The sequence below is a fragment of the Varanus komodoensis genome, unplaced genomic scaffold (genome assembly GCF_004798865.1).
Source record: "Varanus komodoensis strain SLA01 unplaced genomic scaffold, ASM479886v1 scaffold28, whole genome shotgun sequence".
NCBI classification, from domain to species: domain Eukaryota; kingdom Metazoa; phylum Chordata; class Lepidosauria; order Squamata; family Varanidae; genus Varanus; species Varanus komodoensis.
Window position 1 is genome coordinate 13,388,772 of NW_025335727.1, and position 17,402 is coordinate 13,406,173.

A 17,402-nucleotide genomic window follows, 5' to 3' on the forward strand; every position below is an offset into this window, starting at 1 on the left:
TGTGAACTTGAGCTAATGCACATCAGCTCACATGCAAATCAGCACTAATGCACATTGTACATCTCTACCTCACTGTGTCAATGAGCCTAAGAATCTGAGAAACACAGACAGATCAGATTTAATAAAATCCATTCACATCTAGTCTAGCCCTCTGTTTAAGGCATACCTCCTCCACCTAGGAAAGTTTATGCCATCACGCTTCCACTATCCAGTGCAACACACTCGCTCAAGAGTAGCCAATCAACTTAATTTTTTTATCAGTTTGACTTAGGCAGGGCTAAGGGAACCAGTGGTCTTCCAGTTCATGCACCCTGAAAGTGTATCCAAAATGGAATTCAGCTCTAGCCTTAATTTATTACATGTACCCAACCTGGTGGCCTTCCCATTTCAACTGCAACACCCAGAATTCCCAGTCAATGGTCCTGCTGGATGGGAATTATGGGAGTTGCAGTCCAAATGCCACTGAAGGCCACCAGGTTGGGGAAGGCTGCCATACAGTATGTTAGCACAGCATGTAACACATTTTAAAGCCTCTTAAAATCCCATCACTGCTGTGGTCACATTATCCATTGCACTTTATCCAATGCTCCATCTCCTTTGGGTCAACATTTTGCTGCAACACCGATGTGTGACATACTTTATGGATAGTCCTTTCATGTGCCAAAGAACCAAGTGCAGGCTGCTATGGGAATGCCATGGGATCAAGTATCAATGGATACTGGATATTAGCACCGGGAAAGAAAGCAGTTTGGCTTATTTATGGAACAACTGAAAACTGTACCGACACGAATTATCCAAATATCTACCCGTACTGCAACTATCCCATTATTCAGCAAACATCAGCATTTATCAGGTGTGAAATGTTGCGAATTGGGATATTTCCAAGTTACCGTCTTTGAATATAAATCACAACCTGAACCTCTTGAAGTCATAAAAGTTTGGAGACAATGCAAAAACCATGTCCAAATCACAGGAAATGTTGAGCCTTCAAGGCATAGCACCAGTTTATACATTTACTAGAATCAAGTGGAAAGCCTTTTTCTAGACTATAATAGTGTAACCTGTGGCTGTTCTTTGTTTTTTAGTACCTGCCCCCACCTTTCCCGGTACTTACAAAGCTAATAGGGCTGTTTTTGCCACAGCCAAACCATGTTATTTTGTGATGTGCAGGCAGGTGCTTGAGTATTTTTTTTAAGGTAGGACAACATTCAAAGATACAACCGCTTTTCCGCACAGCCTGAAGAGATACAGTCCAGAACAAACATTGCCCCTTGATTCAGATAGAAACTCACCCTTGAGGAATTACATGCTTATATCTTCATTCTTTTAAATGAAAATATTTTCTCTGAAGCTGCAGTTTTGTGATACACTTCCAACATCAAGATTCTACCTTGAAGTTTTCAGAGGGCTTTTAGGACAGTGTTGATGCTAAGAAGCAGCTTTCCTACTGCAAATAAAATGAGGAGGGGCAACCTTAAAAATGTGGGAAATTGCCACAGGGAACAAAGCTGGAACTATGACCTTTTGTCTAATTTTTATGTTTTTCAACCACCCAGAGAGCCTTGGCTACTGGGCAGCATAAAAATCAATTAAACAAACAAACAATGAACCATAAGAATGCCGAGTAGGGACATTCAAGGTACTCATCAACCATTGGTACCTGGGCACTAGCCAGAACAGCTGGGCACAGACCATCCTGCTGTGGTGAGATGTACTGCATTTCTATTTATATTGCAGCAAGTATTTCTAAATTGTCACCTATGTATACAAATTAATATATGCAAATGGTTTGCAAATCCATGTCTATTATTTAGAAGGGGATGTGTAAGTCAACACCCTAGGAGAAAGTCCCAAGTCCTGTGTAACATGCAGTTACACCTTTACTTTATGAATTCAAGTAGCCCATTCCCCTATTTGTTCTGTTCTCTGCCTACCCCTGAACTCGTAAGACTATAAATGAGCTCTACAAGACAAGCGGTTTGTGCCTCATTTCAATTACAGTTGGGGAAGCTGAAAAAAGAGGAGGGCTAATGGTTTCATATGTAGGTTCATTACTATGTTGAGATCTCCTGGTGCAGACAGACAGATAATTTACAGGATTATTTTTGCAAAGACATTACTGAGCTGAACTTGTGCTAAACCTGGAATTTTAAAATAGTGCTATCATTCTGAGAAAATGAATGGGGAAACTATGCAAGCAAATCATGGAGAATCTTACCCTGAAAACAGTTTACATGCTTGAGTAATAAATACACAATTGCTTTTAAAACGTGTATATCCAATTTGCTTTTACCTTTTGATTTACAGTTGCTCATAAAAGAAAGGGAACACAAAGCTTGGCTCTGATTGCATCTTTTAGAAGGAACTGGACTAGCTGGTCCTGTCCCTATGCCTCTGAAAACAACAATTTTCTAATCACTTGACTAACTTTGGTGTTGTGCAGAAGGCCTGCCAACAATGTCAAAAGGGCTTTCTTTATGGTAATCTTGTAGTAGAGTACAAAGATAGAGTAATCTTTTTGTACTAAATGCTGCTAATACAGTTTAAAATAAAACCTTCTTTCCATACATTAGTGACAAAGTATGACCTCTCAATTAATTAAAAATAACGGAGAAGCAAGCTGAAGCCATTTAACAATCTGTCAACCTAATTCAGAAAACCTGTAAATTCTAGATAAACGTGCCAACTAGTTTAACAGGTACTGCTTTAGAAAACCGCAATGATGTTGGCAAATAAGGAAGACGCGTGCCTAGCAGCTTCCAGGAAGCACGCCCCCTTCCTTGGATGACAGCATTTTGGTACTTGCTCAATGGTTCACCTTCTCCTCTTCATGCAAATCCTCTCAAGATCCCTCAAAGTGTGACAATCAAGAGGCTTTATATAGAACACATGCAACAGGTCTGGTCACATGCCCTCTCTGCAAAGTGTTTTGCAATTACCTGCAGGTGAGTGTTAACACATGGCCTTCCTTACCATCTGAGAGTTTTACCGAGAGCCTTCCGCTCTCCCTTCACTACATTGGCTGCATCCTCTGGGAGCAAGCAAATACATCCACTTTATCCATGTACATAGGGCACTGACCTAGCTCACGTTTGGACACTACAGAAACCTCCATGTCAAAAGTGATTGAAGCAATGCTATTTCTGAAGGAAAGAGAATGACATTCAGAATAATGTCAAACAGCTACAGACCTCCATCAGCCTGGGTGCTGTGCCTTTTCTTTCTAACACAGGGAGTTGCGCTTGCAGAGCACTGGGAAGGGCATCCATGCGCTATACAGATTAAAAGCAGGAGTGCACAACTGGCGGCCCCTGAATGCAGGCCATGCATCCCCATGCTCCCTGTCACGGCTAAAATCCTCCCGCTGCTGCGGAGGCCTCCCCTCTCCCCACCACTGATCAGCCATGCTGCTTCTACATTAGGAGTGGCAGTACGAAAGCAGAGATGCCCATCTGGTCGCCAGGAGAGGAGGTGGCTAAGCATCAAGATCTCTTCTTGCTAATGCCAGAGTGCAGGACATGGAATAATCAATTCAAGTTGCAACAACCCAGATTCAGGCTGGACATCAGGAAAACCTCCCTCACTGTCAGAGCAACATGACAGAGGAACCTGTTGCCTAGAGAGATAGTGGGCTCTCCCATACTAGGGACATTCAAAAAGAAGCTGGACAGCCACCTGAGTGGGATGGTGTAACATGATGTCCTGCAACAGCAGGGGGTTGGACCCAACAGCCTTCTTGGCCCCTTCCAACTCTACTATTCTATGATTCTATCCCTCCTCCCTCCTTGTGACCCTGAAGAAGCCCCTGTCACTGTTTGTGCACTGCCATTAATGGTGCGGAATGAGTGATGTGCACTGGGCAGCTGGGACGAGCAAAGACCTGACAGCCGTTGGCTCTTGGCTGGAGGAGTTTAGTGTGGGGAGCAGGGGTAGTTACTATCTTGTAAGAGGCATTTCTGTAGTGTGTGAAGAGAGAGCAGCTCTTTAAGGTTGTGCTTGTCATCTGCAGTTAGAAATGCTTATCTTTAAAATAATTTTTTAAAAATCTGCTCCTCTTTAGTTGATTCATTTAAAAATGATTTTAAATGATTTCAACATCATAACTCTGTATTTTAACGAGCTTTCAGTTTCTAAAACAGGGTTGTTAAGTAATTAAATAAAACTTAAGTTTATTTGGCTGCATGCTTCTTCTCTTACCATTTGGAAGAAAGTCCACTGGAACTGTCAGCAAATTCATTCTCAGCAATTATGCTTATCATTATATTCATATGTGACAATTGTTTCAGTCACCAGTGCATCAGCTTTGTAAGGTAAGTCACTCTGTATTATTCCTACACAGCCGATTGGAGACAGAGGCTGTAAGAAGCCTCCCTGAGATCAACTCATTATATCAGGGCCATTTCCTGTTTCAGGACACAGTTGGTTATCTATCTGTTATTCTGTTAAATGCTATATTCTGTACTAGCAGAAGATGATCCAAGCCTGAAAAGCAGTGCTTCTGAACTTGTTTCATCATCAGACAACACTTTAATGACACATACACATAATAATTTCTCTGAATCAAAAAAACCTCAGACCTCAGCCACAAGGCAGCTTGTAGAGCACTGCAAAATCCTGGCTTCCAGCAGTCATAAAAAAGGAGTGTGTTGTAATGGCAACCACCCACACATTAAAGGATTAAATTTAAAATCCACTAATTGTGCAGGCATTTGCAAATACAGACAGGGCCTGCTACAGTACTTTTAACATCTCTGTAAGGCAGAATGATTACTTTTGAAAATGGTGATTTCAGTGATACATTTAGCAGGTTTCTCCAGTTCAAAATAATTCTTCCATATAGGGGTTTCATACGAGTGTGGTGGTATTATAGTTCTGATAATCTCAGTTTATACTATAACCTTTACAAAATTCCCAAACAGTGTACTGTCAAGCTGTAAAACTACTAACTCTAATTTATAGCCAAAGAGACATTGTAGGCAATATAGAAGCTGATGTTTTTCCTACATAAAACTGGCATAGCCATGGGGAAACCAAGATTTACAGGAAAATAATTCCTAATTCATTTTATTAAGGACTGGAAATATGAGAGTAAATGAAACGTATCACCAGACAGACAAGACATGTGTAACCAATAAACATAAGCCCCTATTCATACTGTCCCTTCTCCACAACTCAAGAGATTTAATCAAGTATTTCCCTTCAGTGAAAATGGACAGTAAAATATTATTTTCCATTTGCTTTAATGGTTCTTTGGATGCATTATTAATATGCATTATTTAATGAATAAGTGCACAGTTACATTTTTATACCATGTCTTTTTCTGTTGCACAACACTTTGCTAGATTTTATGCCTACAGCATAAAGTATAGCTACCCCAGGGAAGGGTGTGATACCATACACAGTTCCTTTTACATCATAGCATTGTTTGCAATGGGAAATAGGTTAATTCTTTGCTTCTGTGAATGAGCCATAATCTCCCTTCTGAATGCACACAGCTAAAGTCATGTAGCTAAAGGGTCAAAACTGTACTCAGAGAACAAGTAGTTTTAAATAAGGCTGCAATCCTATACATGCTTACCTGAAACTAAGTTGAATCAAACTCAGGGGGGCTGCATTATGAGACTGTGCACCGAGCAAGAAGTACGAGTCCTCGTAAGCCTTATGGAACATGCTAGGGTGTGTTTCCAAGTAGCCACACCTATGAGGGTCAGGTTACATATCTTAAGATCAGGTAGTCAGGTCTGATATATTTTAGTACAGACAGGTTCCCTTCAGCTTCCGACATGCATCTCTGTTTACAGGCTCAGCTAACTGGTCAGGTAATACCAACAGTTCCTGACAGGTGTCTGAAAACACAGCTGCTCAATGCCAAGGCAGTGCATGCATGTGATTATGGATGAACCAGCTGACTTGACTTGCATGATGAAAACCTGGCTGGGCAAAGATAGAAGGGAAGCACTTAAATAAACCTACCATGCTTGCTATAACATGTATGTGCACAAGAGAAAGGAGATTATGAGCTAAGCAAAGAAGCATGAAGTAAACCTTCCTTGTTTGAGCAGAAGCAGGTGGGATCTGGTTGATGAGAGCAAATCAAGTGGTCCATCCTTATAGTGTGAGACAGTAAGAACAGAGCAAGAGCTGTGCTGGGTCAGGCCTGGGTTCCATACAGTCCAGCATTCAGTTCACACAGTGGCCAATGAACTACCCATGGGAAACCCACAAGCATGCCATGAGTGCAACAGCAGCCCACACCCAGGATCTGTATTGTCTGCTTCTCATTTGCTTAGCAAGGGACAACACACATTTTGAAGTGCTGGGCCTCTAAAGGGGATGCAGAAAGTAAAGAAATCATGTTTGCTTATATAAATAGAGGCAACAAAATCCCTTTTTGATGAAAAGCATGAAAATGTATATTTTGGTGAGTCTACTGCGGGCAGTATTATTTCAGTAATGTATGCAAAGATGCCTGAGGTTTCTATATTTACATTAGAATAAATTTCCATCAGGACTGAGCACTCCTATACTGATTTATTACACCTATATTAAAAAGTGGTTACCATTAAAATACAAACACAGACAAATCTTTCAGCAGCTGGGATACATACGTAGCCCAAAATCTTACAAGAAGCCAAAGGACTGGATTGACAAGAGGGGCTTTCATGCTACAAAGCTGTTTGATTTGTTTTCCTGCCCCGCTTTGTTCCTGTTTAAGAAAGAAAAATGGGCCCAACATAGTTTTTCCCTTGTATATAGACAGTGTAGCTTAAGGAGTAATGATAAAAACGCAACAATGAAAAGCAAGCAACAACAAAAACATGCATACACTCACTTCAACTTTATTGTTCACTCACTTTATTTGTTCTTTTAGATATTATACTCTAGATGCTGCAATTTATATTTTCTTGTACTGTATAATATTTTTATGTATTGACCTGATTCTCATATAATGAATAACCGTATTATTATATTCACATATAATAAATAAGTTTGTTTAGTTCTGGATTGTTGATGCATGTGAACCTGGAATTATGGGTTAACTATAGATCAGGGGTCTCAAACTCGCGGCCCGTGAGCCAATTGCCGGGACGGGCGGGGCACGGGGGAGGGGCCCTGCAGCCTTCAAAGCGCCGGCAGCATTCGGGCCGGCCGCGGGATGAGCGGCCCACCAGCACCGCGGTGGTGGAATACTTGATGCGGCCCAGACTCTACTTCCAGCGGCCCCCAGGTAAGTTGAGTTTGAGACCCCTGCTATAGATGGAACCCATTTTTGTTATTAGGTTGTGAACTATGGATTGGTTAAATGTTGTCATTACATGAACACCCAGAATTGTAGGTTGCTCATTGCATGCATTCCCAGGGTACATAGTAAGTGTGCAAGAATGGTAAAACAAACAAACAACCCAACCCTTTCCTCCATACATGCCAGTAACAGACAAAGAACAAAGGAAGTGAACAAACTGCGGACTGGGGACAAAAACCATGGGATAGGTTGGGAAAAAAATGAAGGAATAAAAGGATTGTTTTTCTTTTAGAAGATGGAGATGTTATCTGTGGAGAGAGGAAGGACTCAGGTACAACAATCACAATGCCCTTTTAAACTGCAATTCTCAACCCAGCATTGTAGCATCCAGTTTTTAGCCTTCATATCCAGTTTAGCTCTCAAGTGTGAGGTTCCCGTTTCAAGATCCAGAATCCCTGACACTAAAACACCCTCGATGATAACTCATTTACAGAAAGGCTCTTTTAAAAACAAGCGATTGCCAGATTACACATGAACTGCTGCAGTGCCGAATCCAGGTTCTTTCTGGAGGGCCCTCAAAGGGCTCATTCCTGCAAGTCTACCTTCTCCTAGCAGTGCCATCAGCTGTTGTTGCTCATTTTCTTTTTGGCTGTTGCAATCACTTGTTTGTGTCTCCTTTTTACAATATCTGTTGTCTGACCTAGAGTGAAAGGCAGGTAGACAAGGCAACTGAGATAATGAAGAGAAGGAGAAGTCCAGGGGGCTCTTGCGAGGGGGAGGCTGCTGGGATGCTAGCCCTTGGCCAGTGCCTGATCAGGTGTACAGTTGATGCTGATCCTGAACTGCTCTTATGCCAAGGCAAGCAGACAGCAACCCCCTTTTGTCTTACTTCAGATATTCTTCAGCTTGCTGTTCATTTATTCATATCACGGGATCCCACATCTTTTACTCATGTGGCCCAGAGTAGCTTGCACACACCATAAAACCCCCGCAAACAATATTAAAACAAGCAAAAATACTAACATTCCAGCAGCAGCTCAACAAAGGCAGAAAAATCATCAATAGATAATGGCATAAAAATCCCCCTTAAGAATAGCAATGTCACCACACTTGCTAAAAGATGGCTGTTCTGTCCCAAATCAGGCAAAAGCACGTCACGCTTTTGCCTTTTGTTTTCCTCACTAATAAGTACATTAAGCAACCAAATAGGAAAATTATAGCAAGTGAAAATTTCCCAAACTAACAATTCCACTACATGCATTAAGAAAATAAGAACAGAGGAAGATCAGACCTGGATTCCATCTAGTCCAGAAGTCAGTTCACACAGTGGCCCATGAACTGCCATGAACTGCCCATGGGAAACCCACAAACATGCCATGAATGCAACAGCAGCCGCCCGCCCATAAACTTCCCAACAATCAGTGCACATAAGCCTTTGGTACTGGAGAACCCCTCAGGACATGCAGCCACTGCCAGGCTTCTCCTCCATGAATCTGTCCAACCCCCCTTTAAAGCCAACTCTTAGTACATCTTGTAGAGCTGAATTCCATAGTCTGTCTATGCACTGTATGAAGAAGTTCTGCAGCAGCTTTCTCCAGTGTGGTGCCCCACAGATGTGTTTGATTGTGGGTATACACACACATCATAGGTGATTTTGTGGATTAGATCTGTTTATGTGCTCACCAAGGATAACGTGAGCAGTAATCCAGCACACCTGGAGGCTCTCTGACAGGGGAATAGGCATCCCTAAAGCAAGTTGAAAATCAAGCTGTAGGTCTGGAAATGAATGAGCTTCTTTTGGAGAATGGGTGCCCAACAGTTATTTGGTCTCCTACGTAGCTTTTAAGAAAAATGACTCTCAGTCTTTGACACTAAAAATGGCAGATGCTCCAAGGCGATGCCTGTTGCAATATCATGGTCGCCTTTAGATGCCACTGCAGCACTGTGGGAGCTTCTTTCCCCGGTCTCTCATCTCACACACAGATCTGCTCTGGTATTTAAAGGCAGGTATTTCAGATAGACAGGGCTGTTCCCAGGATTACAGACCAAAGCAATTGTCACCTGGCTGGAATCAGGGGCAAGAATCAGGTGGTAAAGACATGCCTGGCTGACCCTGGCTACCTGCTTGCAGGCTGTTAAACATCATAGTGTTATTGTGGGGTGAACCATGGAGAACCCTAGAGTGGTCTTATTTTGTGGAGGAAGGAAGAAATAGAGTTAATTCGTTCTCATGATTCTGGATTGTTAGTCTTCAGTTCAGAAGCGGGCAGCCTTCAGGCATGTTAAGATCTATTTTACCTTTCACTAGAAGCAAACAGGCTGGGTGTAAAACAGGGAACTGGGAAGTCATGCATAGAATTGAGGGACAAAGAGCATGTGCTCAGTTCAGAACTTTGTTTTCAGTATCAAAAGCAAAGCTCACAAAAAATCCATTCCTATTCTCAAGTTTTTTTTTAAATTCAGTAGTGTCATTTAGGAGGGACCAAGGGTTTTGTCACTGTTAAATCACTAGGAGTTATAAATCTTTGATGATGATGATGGTGATGATGATGATGATGATCATCATCATCATCTTGATACTGCCCCATAGCTGATGCTGTCTGGGCATTCACAACAATCCATAAAAACAAGAAAATAAAATACATTAAAATACCACATCATCAAAGAAACACTAAAGAAAAAAAGAAAACATACACTAAAGAAAGCATCTAAATTATATGCTGAAGAATGAAAAACACTTGGGATGGTTAATCCCCTCAAGCCAAGTAAACCTTTAAAAGCCTCAGCATCAAGGGCTGCCTTAACCTGGCACTGGGAAGTTGACACAGTTGGTACCAAGCAGACCTCAGTGGGGAATTTGGAGTGGGGGCCATCACAGAGAAAGCCCTCCACCTTGTGCCACATTCCCAAGTTTCCTTCAGAGCTGGCATTCAGAGGAAGGCCCCAGAGGCCAAACATAGTGACAAGCATATTCTGCTTGGGAGAGGCGTTCTGACAGGTGCAGTGCTACCTTGGCTCAAGAACGCCTTGGTTCATGACCAATCGGGTCGCGAACAAAAATTTCGTGAAAATTTTGACATGGGCGGAGAACTCCACATTGGGTGGCAACCAAGATCGCAGCCACCTCCCCCCGCTCCCGAGTGGGGAGAGGACCACGATCACAGCTGCGTTCGTGCAGGGAAGATGTGCGTGATCACGGGTGCGCTCCTGCAGGAAAGATGGGTGCAATCTCGGCCATCTCCCCTACACCAACCAGCACGATTGTGGCCACCCCCCCATCATGGCCGTCTCCCCCCCCCCCCCCAGTGTGCCCGCGATCGCGCCTGCAGTGTGCTGGGATGATGGGTGCGATCACGGTCGTGCTGGGGGGGCGGAGAGATGGCTGCGCTCCTGCTCGGGGTGGGGGGGGGTGGGGAGATGGCTGCGATCTTTGTTGTTCTTTGTCACTTTGCTTCACATTTTTCTCATTTAAAAAAAATGGTTACAGAATGGATTAACTTTATTTACACTGAACCTCATGGGGAAATTTTACTTGGCTCACGACAAATTTGGGTTACGACCAGAGTCCTGGAGTGGATTAAGTTTGTGAGCCAAGGTACCACTGTATTATGACCCCAACCCATTTAAGGCTTTATAAGTTAAAACAAACACCTTGAATTGGGCCAGGAAGTATACAGGGAGCCAATATAAGCAGGCATAACTGGTTCCATGTGCTTGGAACTAGCCATTCCAGTTACCAGTCTGGCTGCTGCATTCTGCACCAGCTGCACCTTCTGAACAATCTTCAAGGGGAGCCTGATACAGAGTTCATTGAAGTCATATAATTTATAGATTACCAGGGCAGAAATTATGAAAGGCAGGCAGGCAGGCAGGCAGGCAGGCAGGCAGGCAGGCGAGCCCTGTCCTAAGAGGGCAGTAGCTGTGCCACCATCCAAAGCTTGTAGACAGCACTCCAAGCCACGGAGGCCAGCTGAACCTCAAGTGACAACGATGGAAAGACGGAGCAAGGATTACCCCAAATGACATCCATAAAAGCATGAACAGCTTCCATTCAGTCAGAGGAACCACCCACCAACAGTCTTGCCTGAACTGAGCTTCAGTTTCTTAGCCCTCATCCAGTCCATTGCCAAAGTCAGATATTAGTTTTGCTCATCTACAACCTCATCTGCTGATGATGAAAAGGAGAAACAGCTCAAATCACCTGGAGATTTTATTCTCCTGTGCTCTTGTAAATGAATTTAGGTGAAGAATTGCGGGGCATGAGTCCACATGATGGAAAGTCCCTATGGATTCTTTGCATGGTCATTTGGAATTATGTCTGAACCACCATAACCTAGTCCCCAATTGATTAGGGGGGGCTGGGGTCAGTTAAATTCTAGTCCCATTAGTCTAGTTTCCTTAGAACTGGTTCTAGTCCTTACTCAGCCATGCAGGGTGACTTTGGGACAATCACAGACTTTCAGCCTAATTCAAATCACAGTGTTGTTGTGAGGATAAAACCAGAGTAATCTATGGAAGCTGCCTAGGTTCCTTGCAAGAGGAAAGAAGGCAGCATATGAATGTAATGCAGTTTCTCTGTATTTCTGTGTGCTTCTGTGTTACATTTCTACCTTGCCTTTCCTGCAAGGAGCCCAGAGTGCAGCATACAAGACCCTCTCCATGTCATCCTCCCAACAACCCTGTGAGGTAGTTTATGTTGAGATTCAGTGACCAGCCCAAAGACACCCACAAGCTTCATAGAGGAGTGGTCTCCCTAGTCCTAGTCCAACCACTACATCACTCTGACTCCCTGCCCACTTTTGAGAGTGGACAGAGCCACAATATAGGATATGAGTGATGCCAATCTCCAGCTGCAAGATAACAGATTGCAACAGCATCACAGCACAGTGAGAGGATGCCACACTATGGTACACTGTTTGCCGAGGAAGTCTTGACTGCCCTTTCCTGTTTGCAACCCAAATCCCATGGATTAGTCAAGTCCTCTTATGAGAGGTACAGTATAGATAACATCGACAATTAAATTGCTATCTGAATACCTGAATGGTTCTAGAATAATCTTTAAATCTGTAAAAAACATTAGTTAAAGACATTACTGACACTTCTTTGAATAATTACATTGCACTTCTCCTGTTTTGAGATGCCTTCTGGGAAAGAATATAAAAGTATGTTTTCCAACATATTTTAAAAGAAAGAGAAAACAAAATTGTGGAAAAACAATTTATGTTCCCCCAAGTGGAAGCAGCCATGACATTTGTATAGAACTACAGAAATGCAGAACTTCCAAACACATGTCACTAGAAATAAAAGAAGTTTTAAATAATTGCATTCAGAGAGGTGTAATTTGTAGTCAAATAATGAATGGGCAGAACATTGACAATAATGTCATGCAGCCTTCAAACCCTGGACTTTATATATGTGACAGAAATATCCTGATATTATGCCACATACAAGCTATTTAAAGAAGAAATATGCAGAATACCATTTCACTCACCGAGAAGAAAGGCTTGGCTTGCCACTTTTACTACAGCTGGTGTAAATTCCTGGGCCATCATCAAAGAAACTTCCCAGTGCCAGTTTTTGCCTGATAGACTCCCTCTCATTTTTCTGAGCCTGAAAAAATGCAGAAGAAAAAGGCAGTGAAAAGCAACCCACTAAAACAAACCACATTCTTGTAAACAGTTTTTAAAAGTCAATTCAACAAATCAGCATACACAACACTATAACTTAAGAGAAGCAAACGTAGTTTTATTAGCAAGGAATAAGATTATTTACTACCACAGTTCCTTACACATAATGAATACATATTGAGTCTGCAACTCAGAGAATTCAGTCTTTGCAGTTGATCATAACCGTAATAATTCTGACCAAATTAACTGAAACACAAAATCACCTATAAAATAGTGTGGTGAATTAGAAATGACCTTGATACATCTTTCAGTGTTAAAGATCAGTCCTTTAAGCTTATTACAATCCTTCTTTTCTTCCATTTACACTCAGGCTCATCGTCTTAATTTTTTGCCTCTTTCTCCTGTACTATAAGATTATAAGCAAAGTACAGGCCTACCGTGTCCTAGGAATATAAGCATTTCATTAAATTTCTTCCATTTAGTGACCGGCAAACATTTTCCTTCTTTTAGTCTCTCAATGACAGAACCTGAAATTCTTATGAGCAGGTTGTTCTACTTGCACCATTTTGTGTTTTTGTGTTAGCGCACACTTATGCAAATGAACTAATCTTCATTACTTACTTACGATTCTATGATCCTACTGCAAATTAGTGCTAAAGTGTGCTAATCCATCTCGATCAGTGCATCTGCACATGTGCATGTTAGTACTAATGAACACTTGCGCTAATGTGAATTAACACAAGTGTGAAACATCACTTCACAAGCTTGTGGAATGCAAGAGATTTGGGAAAAGCTGCTGTCCTGGAATCCACATACTGGATTAATGGAAATCCAAACTCCTCTGAATCCATTGCAGATTGCTTTAACAGCCTTACAGTCTTATAGTACAAGCCTCAAGGCGTTTCTCAAGGAAACCTGGGAAAGGAAGATTATTGAAAATGGAAAGAATTCTTCTTTTAAAATCCCTATTTGATCACAGAATTGCAGCTCATCAGCAGCAAGAACAAGCAGGGAAGAGGGGTGTGGCCAGGTGAGGAAACTTCTGGGAAATTCAGTCCGGACTCCAGTCCTGTTTTCTCATGGTTAGTCAAAAGGAAATTTGCCCTGCTTGCTTGTGAGTAGGTATGCTGCTCATGTTATGTAAATGGCCAACAATGGAAGAGTGAGTGTGTGTGCGTGTGTGTGCGCACACGCATGTGTGGAGGCTGCACACATTTTTAGCTGCCTCCAGCTTTTATAGTCAGCCCTATTCACCATTCGAATGTGCCTCCCCCGAATTTCTCCGACAGAGAATGTGCCCTTCAGCAAAAACAGGCTAACCACCTTTGGTCTGAATTCTACTAATCCAGCCCAAGGAGCAGTATGTTTTGCTCCTTACCTTGCTTATTTCAGAAAGAGCCTGACGCCAAACTGTCTGATTTGAGGCAATCACAGCATTGGCTCAGCTTACATGAAACCTGGCTGGGTGGTGATTCTGAGCAGCGACACCATTAGCAGCACTCATTAATGGGTACGCATAGAAGCTACAAGCTAGCCGAATGCTTTCCAGCGCCCTCCAAGAAGCATCCTGAGTGATGCGTGCTGCATCATACATCTGGCATATAGCTTTTCTGTCTCAAAAAGTGCAGAGGCAAACAAACTGCAACACGAGGGAAAAATCAATAGCTTTAAAAGCACATTTGCTGAACTTAATAAGCTGGTATATTAGTTTTCACTTTACCACAAGTGCTGCTATAACATAAAGGAAACCTCAGAGGACTCTCTCATTAGATTTTTTTTCATCTAATCTATTATATGCTACTGAAATGCTTCCATCTGTATCACTGTTTTATGAGCCTTGAAAAATGTCAATCTGAGAAGAAGATAAAGATTTGAAAGAGATATTCACATAGTTCCTATGACTTTACTGCCTTCCTTTCACATATCTAGGTATAACAACATCAAGTCAAACACAGACTAAACTACAAGTTAGACTGCTGCTTTAAAAAAATATTGTCATCTTCCCTCTAACATTAATGCAGGGGTGCACATCTTCTCTCTCCCTCCCAAATTATTTTTTCTTCCCATCTTGCAACTTGGTACGATCCAGATGTGTTGCTCTACAACTCCAAGTGCCCCTAGCCAGGTTGGGGATGGCTGCTGTATGCACATATATATGCACATGCACAGCCAAACATGCACTCACATACCTCCCTTCCACTGCATTCTCACAACAACCCTGTGAGGTAGGGTCCAGCTGAGAAGCTGTGATTTACTGAAGGTTGCCTGATAAAGTTTGTGACTGAGCTCAGATTCAAAGAACTCCGAACTTTCCAAGTCTGACGTTCTGCCTATAGCACAACCTTCACCACAACAAATCATACACATTGGAAGGGTACAGAACTGTACTGTTAACAATGAAGACATTGAAGGATTTCAAATTCAATGAAAGAAACTGAAAGATTTTACATACCTCGGCTCAGTCATCCATTAAAAGGGGGACTGAAGACGACTGAGCAGCAATGAAGGAACTAGAAAACATCATTTATGTATAGGGATGCTTCACCAGAGACCAAGGCCAAGATCATCCACACGACTGTATTCATGATTACTATGTATGGCTGTGATAGCCAGACAGTGAAGAAAAAGAAAGCTGGTAAGAAGAAAACTGATGCATGTGAAACACGGTGCTGGAAGAGAGCTTTGAGAATACCGTGGGCCTACAAACGAGAGGGTTTGTCAAATCAAATCGAGCCAAAGCTTTCCTTAGAAGCAAAAATGTAAAAACAGAGTCTGTCGTTCTTTGAGAAGACAAGACTCTCTGAAGAAGACAATCATGCTAGGGAAAGTCAAAGTCAGAGGAAAAGACCAAATCTGAGATGGGTTGACTCCATTAGGGAAGCCACAGACTTGAATTTGTAAAAGCAGGGCAGAACTGTGATGGATAGAACATTCTGGAGGGTTTTCATTCACGGGGTTGCCGTTAGTCACATATGACTTGATGCCACATAACAACAACAGGAAGGGCACAAGAAAATAAAGTTGAAATTACTACATTCCTATGCTGTTCTAAAGACCCCCCCCCCTTCTTTGCATTTTTGCCTAGACAAAAGTCCAAGGTACTCAGTGTTCATCATTTGTGAGCCTGAGAAGTGAAATTCCCTCAGATGGCTGGTGGATTCATTGAAGATCAAAGGGAAAAAATCCAGACACAGGGGACTGCAGAAACTTTTGAAAGTACGTCTGCACCCCTAGCTGAGCAATCAGATATGAGAAGCAAGCATCTAAGTACACGTATATGTGCATGAGAAGTATATTTTCCACTGTACAACCATGGTTTGAGTGGTCAGATAAGAGTTTACAGCTTGTGGTGGGAGAAAATCCTCAGCACAGAAAGACGAAAATGACTAAATTTATTCTTGCAGCATCTCTCAGCCTGAGAAAGCAGCTCTCCCTGTACCAACCTACGCAAATCATTGTGGGCATCAGATGGGTGTTTCAGTAAAGACCTATAACCTGAGTAGTTTCCCCCCAGGGTAAAGGCTCCAGGGGAGTGGCTTAGGTACTTTGGAATTCCTTTGGAGGGAAGGCAGACAGCAGGTGCTGCAATCTTCTATTTCAAGAAATCTTCCTGAAGCAACCAGCTGCTGTTTTACTGACTTCATTTTTTAACATTTTCCTTATTTCATCCATTTTCTCTTTTACTGTACACCACTCCAAAATTTCTGTATTGAAAGATGGAGTGGCATATATATGTTGTAAATAAATATATGAATAGAAGTTTCCTTATCTATCCCACGGAACCCATAACATGGCACTCCATGACACAGGACATCTTAAAGTGTGTCTGCAGTCTTTGCACAGATTTCTATGAGTTGGACCCACATACTATTACCTTAAAAATGAGCAGGACACAGCATGTAGAAAACACTTCTTTTCCAAAGTTAAAGTTTATTTTAAAAGGTTCTCCTAGCAGTTTTTTTTTAAAGTTAGCCCTGTGACAGAAGCTATTCACTGGGGAAACAGGTGGAAGCCAAGACTGGAGGCGAACTACTCATCAGTGAGATATTCAACAGGGGAAAAGAGTGAAACCCTCTCCAGTGGATGAATGCTTTTCATGGGATGCAACCACAGCAGCAAGACATGAAAAGTGGGATTGCTCAGCTGGAAGTGGGCATTGTCACTTGTTACACAGCTGCATGCATGACCATGTAAGCTTGAGCAAAAAAAAGGTTCCACCTTAGCTGCAGCTTTTGTACAGACGTTTCTTCTTCACTTGTAAATACTGTGCTCTCCTCACTTGGCCCCGAATTTCCAAAAAAGGCAAGACATTTTCCAATTGTTGCTTTTTAGAAGCCTCTTTCCTTAAAGACTAGACATTTCAAGAAACATCATGCTTCCATAGCTCTCAGATTATTAATCATGACAACAATCAAGCAAGAGAGCCTAAGCTGCAGTCCTTCCTTCACGAAGAGTTTTCCTAATATTGCCTCTTATTACACCCATTTGTTGTAAGCAATTTTCTGATTTAGACATAACACAGGCGAACTGAA

General features: G+C 42.1%; 1 protein-coding gene across 3 annotated transcripts in view; it reads right to left on the reverse strand.

Annotated features, from left to right (window-relative positions):
* The window catches only part of LOC123025555 (schwannomin-interacting protein 1), a 106,922-nt gene that overhangs the window by 11,484 nt on the left and 78,036 nt on the right, over positions 1–17,402 (reverse strand). For all 3 annotated transcript variants that reach the window (XM_044434374.1, XM_044434373.1, XM_044434375.1), the window contains one exon: positions 12,735–12,853. In XM_044434374.1, the coding sequence (XP_044290309.1) occupies positions 12,735–12,853 (119 nt within the window). The remainder of the gene's footprint in view (positions 1–12,734; positions 12,854–17,402) is intronic.